General features: G+C 38.7%; 1 protein-coding gene across 4 annotated transcripts in view; it reads right to left on the bottom strand.

The window, feature by feature from the left end:
- Positions 1-8,503, bottom strand: part of OSMR (oncostatin M receptor) — a 31,193-nt gene extending 22,690 nt beyond the window's left edge. For 2 of the 4 annotated variants that reach the window (XM_050987292.1, XM_030236937.2), the window contains exons 1-4: positions 8,389-8,503; positions 7,955-8,141; positions 5,788-5,902; positions 2,446-2,542 (exon numbers count right to left, since the gene is read on the bottom strand). In XM_050987292.1, the coding sequence (XP_050843249.1) occupies positions 2,446-2,518 (73 nt within the window). In that variant the 5' untranslated portion in view covers positions 2,519-2,542; positions 5,788-5,902; positions 7,955-8,141; positions 8,389-8,503. The remainder of the gene's footprint in view (positions 1-2,445; positions 2,543-5,787; positions 5,903-7,954; positions 8,142-8,388) is intronic. The other 2 variants (XM_050987293.1, XM_050987294.1) reach the window with 2 other exon arrangements.
- Positions 8,504-8,940: the final 437 nt, after the last annotated feature.

An 8,940-nucleotide genomic window follows, 5' to 3' on the forward strand; every position in this document is an offset into this window, starting at 1 on the left:
TTAACACATAAATTTATGTGAAAGCAGAATTGACAGCCTTAGTGTCTCTGCAAAGTGCAAAATGTTTCACATGCAGAAATAAAACTTCTTTTTTGGCTATGGTAATGACATGGTCCATAAAAAGTATATCTGCTGCTTCACAGCTGCCTTTGAAAAATGATGGGCATCAGTTTTATACAGCCATAAGGAAATCCAGTACCTATGGCAATTACTGCCTGAAACTGAATAAACAAGGTGGAAGTCTTGGGGGTAAATTTCACTGAATGATGACAAAGCATCAATTTTAGGTTTTACCAGAAAAAAGAAATATTGTTATTAGCTTCACTGCCAACAACTGATTAGTCAAGGAGCCAGAACAACCAAAACAACACAGTGATTCATAAACTTAACTGTGGAAGTGTAGTATCACTTTATTTTGGGAAGATAGGACAAAACACACTTTATTTTCCCACATTTTTCACACTTATACCATCAAAACAAGATAAACACTGTTAAAATCCAACTTATGCTACAGAATTGACAGTAATGTTGTTTGTCTCCAGTATTCTGACCAACCTTAATTGTACATTCATTATCTGTTTACCTGAAGCACCATGTGCCAAACTTCTCCGGGTATCTCATCTTACATACACAAGCTGATCTAGAACTCTGGGCCTTGTTGTCTATTGTTTTGGTTTTTTTTTTTTTTTTTCTGTCTGCACTGCTGAAGCAACAGAGGAAGAAAGGAACTGGGGGAAAGAAAGGACCCTGCTAGTCTCTCAATGAAATTCAATGGCACAAAGAAAGAGTCCAGGGAGAGAAAATCAATACATCTGAAAGAAAAGTCAGCCAGCTGGCAGAAACCCCTCTCATTTTCAGGATACACCATTAAGAGGAACTTCTGCATATCTTCTGTATTTCCCTATCCTCTTTCTGCTTTTCTTCTAGCAAATACTAATTTCAAGTGTCACTAATATGCCTGTTGCATTGATGATGAGCCTGCATCTCTTCTCTGCATCTTTTTCTTTTTGTCCAAATGAAAATATCATCCCTTTTCTTGCCATAAAGAATACTTCCACCCGCCACACTTAATTAGCTGATAAAAGAACTGCTAAGGTCTTATTATTTTCTATTTTTTCTCCATCTGTACAAGCATCCCTCCACTATCTCTCTTCAGCTAGACAACATATCACTTCACACCCCACACTATTTTGTTTTCTTCAGAATCTGGCATAAGACAGTCTAGATCACCAGCTGGAGCTTATACACAGTACTAAAATATAGAAGAAACAATAAAATTAAGGATATATCCAAAATGTTGATGACCACCAACTTACAATGTAGGTCTTAAAGAATTTTGTAGTGTAGCTTTCACATGTGGGAGTATTTGCAGCATTTACAGTTACAATATTCTCTCATAGCAAAATTAAGTGATCAAGGCATCTTAAGACTTGTTTCAACTTACAAGCTAACGCAAGACTATGTGAATAGTTATGATTAACAACAGACACTAATTTTATTCCTGAAAAATTGCATGTGAAAACAAGTGACCAAGTTACTGTAATGAGGTAACTGTTTGGACTTGCCTGCATTACAAAGTTTTGCCATTCTAAGAGCTCTAGTAATAAGTCTCAAAACTGAGACTTGGGTGAGTGGTGTGTGAACACATGAATTTCAAGTCTGAAGAGACAAATGTCTGAAAAAGATTTATTACCCCTTCAATATGATAATAAATATATTTTTAAAACCCCAAACATTTCTCTTCCCTCTTCACCAACTTAAAAGAAGGCAATAAAATTTCCATAATGCAGACTAGAGCCTGGTAAGGTCTGCCTTCTTAGTGGCGGTCACAGAAAAGTCAATTAAGAATTTTCATTTTTCTTTTAATGGAGACATAGCGAAATGCTATTGCTAGCAGCAAGAACACAAGAAGTATTTTTCACCTTAAAATACACAGCCTTTTGAAAAGTTATCATTACATTCAAGTTTTCCCCTTCAAATATGCATATTTGCTTTTTGTATTTGTATTGGATAAGCATCTGAAGAGTGAAAAATAAAAATCCGGTCCTGGAACTTTGTGGCACAATCAGAAAAGAGCCAACAGAAATGCTAAAGTTTTCAGAGATGAGACAAAAAAAAAGGAAAGCAATAAAAAACCATTGAAGTTGTCTAAGAGCAAATAAATTATTTGAAGATGACAGTACAGATCATAGGAGAAAGAGGAGGACAAAATAAATAAATACACTTTAGTTTCATATCATTGCAAGTTGTTGATTCAACAGGTAATTTTGCATAACAGGGTTACAAAAGGTAATAATGAAAGTCGCTCCATCACCTTACCAAAGAGAATAACTTCATTAAATGTGTGACAGGTTGCTTGATCAGAGATTTACAAATCAGCAAGTTGAAAGCTTCAGTTACTGTAGATTGCTTTCAAATTAAAAAATCAAACATTCAGACATTTACCTTGCCATGAGTATGTGGGGTGGCACGTCCTCAGGGGGAGCAGTACTGCCAAAATCATGAAGTGATTCATCATTTGTCTACCTTTTCCTGCATAAGACTTAACAGCACAGAAAACATTGTAATTTATTTCTTTCAGGAGAAATGCAACATTCCAAACAATAGGCCAGATAATATTACTATATTTAAGAATGAATAAATGAAAACCCAATCAACACAGACTCCAGGAAGCTTAAGAGAAATTCAGGAAGAATGCACAAAGAAAGATAAGGAATGAGAAAAGCAAACCTCTTGTTTTTCAGACCTAGTTACAGAAAAGCAACATTAGACTCAAAAAGTTCAATTGAGTCTAAACAAATAAATCACACAATATCTTTAAAGTTTCTATCCACCTATTTCAAATAAATATTGAAGTAGAAGTTTGTCCTATTTTGGCTTTCCTCCTGCACAAGTAAGAAGATGTGCATCCTAACAAGTGGAAAAGAGTATTAAAGGTGCAAAATACCCTGTGATTTCTGCCCCACCTACAGCCTGACTGATGAATCCAACAAACTCCTCTGTCAGCGACCAGGACACTATATATATAGGGCTTTAGTTAGACTGCAGCTGAAACACACATATCAAGTCCTAGCAAGTTCCATTCCCATATGGATTGTCATCTCAAGAAACAGAGCTCTATTTGCATTCCATTTACAGCTTTGACATTCATGCTGTGCCAGGACAAAACTCTTGGACTTGCACACCCCAGTTCTGAAGGACTGATTGTATGTTAAATTTCAGAAAACATGAGTCACTTGCAAATTCCTCCATGCTGAAGTGAAAGCTAAACATCAGGCTGCCGAATGGTTAAAGCTCTCAGGCACAGAGGATACAAGGAGTACAAACAACAGGAACAGGACAATGGATACATCTATCTTTAACATAAAACTTGTACATTTCTGAAGCTGTGCAGAATACTGATAGTCTTCTATCATTACTTCCATAACAGACGTTGCAATTGCTTAGCAGGAGATAACCAAAATGACCTGTCTGCACTAAAGCTAAGAACAGAACATTAACAAATTTCAGAAAGGCCAGGAATTCACTATGGAATTCATTTCTAGCAGGAAACTTCTGATTTAATGTCTCAGAGCTGCAGACTCTTAAGTCTAATAAGTTTAATTAAATTAAATGATTTTGGGAAGCTCTGAATTCCTCCAAATGATAAAAGAAAGGACTTCAATTTTTTTTTTTTTATGTTTTTCTAAAGGTCATACAAACACTGCAGAAGAGTCCTGCATGCAGCACTGCAACCCAGGGCTCAATGCACACAGCAAGCACTCTTGCTGCAGTGTGTTCAAACTTCTCCTTGTGAGGTCAAATGCTTCACATGCAGGCCCCTGTATTTACCAGGTGAGTGTCATCTTGCCTAATGCATAAGCTTCTGCAGTCTTCCTGACACTAAACAAATATCCTCTGAAGTATTTATGTAACACTAAGATCACCATGTATGAAGAATCTAAATATTTTTGAGAAGCTAGGTTAAATTCACATTAGATATTCCAATAACTGATTTAGGGAAAACTTTTTTTTTTTCTAGATTTTCCAAGGATTTTTTTAGAATCTAAAAGTGAAAATAATTATGTATTGTCCGGAATAAAGAAGACAATAGAGAGAATAAAGTGGCAAGTAAATGACACAGAAAAACTTTTCCAAGGCAGATCATGTTAAAACTTCTGGTAACTCCCTCAGCAGACTGCTGTTTTTCAAGTTATATGAAATTATATTAAGATACAAAGCCAAATATTACAAACCTCTTCCCCACACCCCCCTCCACCCCCCCAGGAAAAATGTGAAACTAAATCTGTTTTCGAAGTCAAAGGATGCAACTCTCTGCTCTAAGACAGGTCAGTTAGGTTCAGCAGCATAGCTTCTGACTTAATTATATCAGCATGATGAAAATCTGGCCTTGCAAGACTCCTAATTTTGTAAATATCTTTAGGGCTGGACACACAAACTTTGACCCATTGGCTATGAATAATTTAAGTCCAACATTAAAAACAGTGGGAAGGCACTGTGGAATATTAACATACTGGACAACTTGTTTAAGTTACTTCCTATTTGGAAAATAAATCCAAACTTTTTTATGCTCTTAAGAACCATTCTCAACTATTGTCACGAAACCAATTTAACTATCTAGCTCAAATCATTTACACCACCAGTTCACTAATGGCACTAATAGCCGAGATCACTTTTATTGATGCAAAAGCCTTATGCTACTATAGTGTAATATAATTAATAATTACCAAAACACAATAATATTTTGACAGTGACAATGGTTTTCACTATTCAGTACGCTAGTAATCTAGTTTAATGGTGCATAATAAATAAATTGTGCTAATATGTGCAATTGTAGGTAAAAAACTGGTTTTCATGAGAAAAGTCCTAGAATTCTCTAACAAAAGAGAACATGAATAATTTTGAATAAATGAAACACTAGTTGAGGAAAAAAAAAAGAGGGTCCTTAATGTAAGAGCAATATTTTGAATTAAATCCTCTTTATTCAGAAACATCTACCTGTGACTAACAAATTAATCACACATAATAATTACCACCAACAAATGTCAAGCACTTATACTCTATTACACTCAATAATTAATTAATTAATTATTGAGTATAATACACGTATACTGTATTATCAATAATTAAGTACTTTTATAAAATAATCATTTATAAGTCTGTGTCTTGGCTACAGTTCTACAAAATACATTACCAATTTGATTTAAAAAAAAGTAACAACAGCAAAATTGTGGTAATAGAATAACAACATCCTTGAAAAAAGTGCAAATAGAACAACAATGGGAATGAAGACAGGTAGCCAGAAAAGGGGAGATGATGAGTAGCAAGCTGAAGTCAGTTTGACACAAAATGATCTGTCAGGACCACAGAGGTTAGCTGAGTAACAAATCTTTCATTTTTAGTGTACATACTTTCCATTCTTACTAAAACTCAAATTCTCTGGGGAGATTTAATCAGACTTTCTTGGTTTTGTCAGGCTGCAGGCTAAAACATTGGTTGTTTTTTGTTGTGTGTTTTGTTTTTTTTTTTAATCATAACTTCATAGTCTAATTATAATTGCCCTGTTGGAAAAATGTAACCTGGAATGTGACAAAACATATACAGAAGGATCTGGGACTCCCTTGTCTATCTTGAAATTAATCAGCACTGATAGATACTTCAATAAAACATAATTATTTTGGAGACACAGCAACTGAAATAATTTTCAGCAGTAATAGGAATTGTTCAGATTAAACACAATTAAAGAGGAGTCACTCAAGAAGTGGAGGCAGCACAGGAGTAAATTACCTTTGAAAAAATGAAATTTCCTTAAGTAAGTGGTTTGTGAATATTTTAAATAAATATCTCCAGGTAGACGACTTTTCCTTCAGAGCTAAAGGCTACTTACACAATCCCCAAAGTCCTGTCCAAGCCAAAGTTTTCGTGATGCCATGCATGAAATGAAAAAGAAATTCTCATTATTTACCTTATTATTATATTAATTATGATATTATAATGTTATATATCTATCTTATTATTTTAAGATTAACATTTCATCAAACACCACTTCAAAGTCACCGAAGCACCAAAATTCAATTGACTAGGAGTTGGAGCTATACAGTGCACATACTGTTGCAGCACCTGGAACCTGTGTGTGTCAGGAAAAGAAGCCCCTGCTATGAACATCTAGTCAAAGCTGACTGCAGAGTTAATCTGTTTTGTAGCAATCTTGCAAGGCACATATTTCAAATCATACTTAATAAAACTTTGTTTTTTCAGTGCCATTTGCTTTGCTTATTTAAAACAGCTGCCAGGCACAAGCCAAATCCTTAAATGAACCTGAGCACATACACAGGCTGAGAAAATAAATGTTTTCAGTTGCAGAATACTTAATCTATTTCATGGAGAGTACCTAGATATTAGATATGGAACATATCATGAACACTATGGACTGAACAAGTTTTTCTAAAGCAGACATGAAAGAAGACTGTCAATGAGGTAAATCAAGTAATAGTACATAACATTGTTCATTCTATGTTGTTATTCCCTCTACTTCATAAACTACTAGAATCACAGTGCAAGTTTCTACCACACAACACAACACTGATAAGTGACATTTTACTGCCAAAATCCAATAAACTCTATCCACAGCCTACAAAGAAGTACCCCTAGAGAGCAAGAAGAGCACAGGTAGGCTAACTAAGCCTCCTGATGGGGTTTTTTGTCTCCTAAATAAAGAGATAACTATGCCACTGTCAAAAGGAGCTGGAAGTCCCTAAGTCAATGATTTGTACAAAGACCCTACAAAACTGAGCGCCTCTGCTCTCCTGATTTCTGCAATTCCCAACAGATCCCTTGCAAAACCAACGGTGCAGAGCTGACATCCAACTAAGGCAGTTTCCTTCAAACAGGGAGGACTGTCAAGCCACCAGGAAGCTGTGGAGTGTTGGTAAAGTAGTGTCTCTTAAAACATTACAACTAAATAGATGGAATGAAAACCAAAACAAAAATCACAGTTTATAAAGAAAATCAAAAATTTGGTTGTCAACAATCCTGAATGCTAAAAACAAAATTAATATCTGAGATACCACATTCTAAAGTGGATGAATCTTTCCTTTAGTCCTTGTACTTGCTTTTTTCTTCCTAGCAATTTTAAACGTGGTTTCAACTACACTTAGTACACAAAATACATCTGTGTAATAGACACTGAAAGCTCCTAATAAGTCTTAATAATTTAATGGCTGAGCAACAAATTTAAAAGGCTACATAAGAAAGAAAGTAATTTCTATAATTAAGGTCTGATACACATGTAATGATTTGATCACTGAGGGGTAGTTTTATCTCCCATGTTTTGATAAACAGAAAGCTCTTTGATGCAAGCTGTTGCTTTTCTAAAAAGCTCTGCCAAAACAGTAAACCATGTTTTTCATGATCCCACAAGACACGAATCCAAACAAAAAAAGCAGTTGAAATAGGGAGGAAACAGGATCTAAAACAATAAAGCAATTAATGAACTTGGTAAAACTACTCTTGCCCTATCAGAAAAAAAATGTCAGCAATTGTAGAGAATTGTAGAGCAGCTAATTATCAAGCATTATCTACTTGTAACTCTGTTAGGATCTATATCGTGCTGGAGTTTGGTCCACACATGTAAAATTTAAATAAAAGGAGAGGGAAAAAGATCATGCCAAAAAAACAGCCAAACTCAAAAAACTTCAGGAACCACACCAGAATTTATGTTTTCTAGTTTACTCAAACAGCCTTGAGATCAAGCAATGGATTTCAGCTGCTTAAAAGAAAATGGGAGCAACAAGTTTTCTCTATATGATGCTGGATTTAAGGACCTGGGCTCACATTCCTGAGCAAGTCAACACCTTCTTGAAGCAGTGACCACAGGTGATGTTGAAACCAAACCTGAATCACCTCCGGCAGGTGCAGCATCCTCATCCCACGAGGTATTTTACCCACTACTCACCTAGGTAATTTTTGCTCAAGTGAAATCAGCAGCTTTTATGCTGTAGCTAAGCAGTGGCATCCTGAAACCACAGGAGACACGAGGCGCCCTAAATTCATCGATGTGCGATGCGGGCCCGCTCCCGGAGGGAGGAGATGCTGTACGAGGCGCTGCTCCAGCCCTCCCGTACCGCCGTACCGAAGGGTGCCTGCAAAACACGGGAGAACGAGCGGGAAAAGGGTGGAGAGGGCGACAGAAATGCTAAAATTCAAAGTAAAAACTCCACAGCGCTCTTCAAAACAAGTGCCGGAGTGGAGAGGTGGGTGTTCCTCAGCGGGGCAGACAGGGCTCCCGTCAGCGAGGGCGGACGGGACGCCCGCAGACGGAGAGGAGAAGGGGGGCGGTCACGGAAGAATGGGGAGCTGCCGTGCAGGGGACACACCGGCATCACTCACCGGCAGCCGCCCGGAGCTCCCTCACGGCCGGACAGCGGGGTCCCCCACACGCCGCCCCCCCGGTCAGTGCCGGGAAGCGGCCCGGCCGCCCCTCCCCGGGCAGGGCGGCGACTCCTCCCACCTCGAGGAGCCGGGTCAGCCTCTTCTCGGAACTTTCTTCCCAGCTCCGGGAAGTGGGGCGCGTTCCTGTGCCTGTGCTCCCAAAGACAGAGCGTGGGCCGCCCCCTCCTCGAGGCGCCTCAGGGCCGCAGGGTCCGGAGTGAGCCGAGCAGGGACAGGGGGACGGGCCGGGGTAGCCCGAGAGGGGCAGAGAATGGACACGTTCTGATCTGCCCAGTCCCCAAGCCGCCTTCACCCCTGGTGCCCTGGCCCCAGGAGCCGGGACGGGCGCTCTGGCCGCCAGGGCGGACGGGGTGAGGAGGTGCCCGGTGCCCGCAGCCGGGCTCGGGGCCCGCCGTAACCCGTCTGGTGCGGTGCCACATTGCCGCTGTCTGAGGAAATCCCTCACAGAAACCCCGTCAGCTAAGGCTATGGCTCACAAAGCGAACTGTT

Source organism: Serinus canaria, chromosome Z (assembly GCF_022539315.1).
Source record: "Serinus canaria isolate serCan28SL12 chromosome Z, serCan2020, whole genome shotgun sequence".
Lineage (NCBI taxonomy): Eukaryota > Metazoa > Chordata > Aves > Passeriformes > Fringillidae > Serinus > Serinus canaria.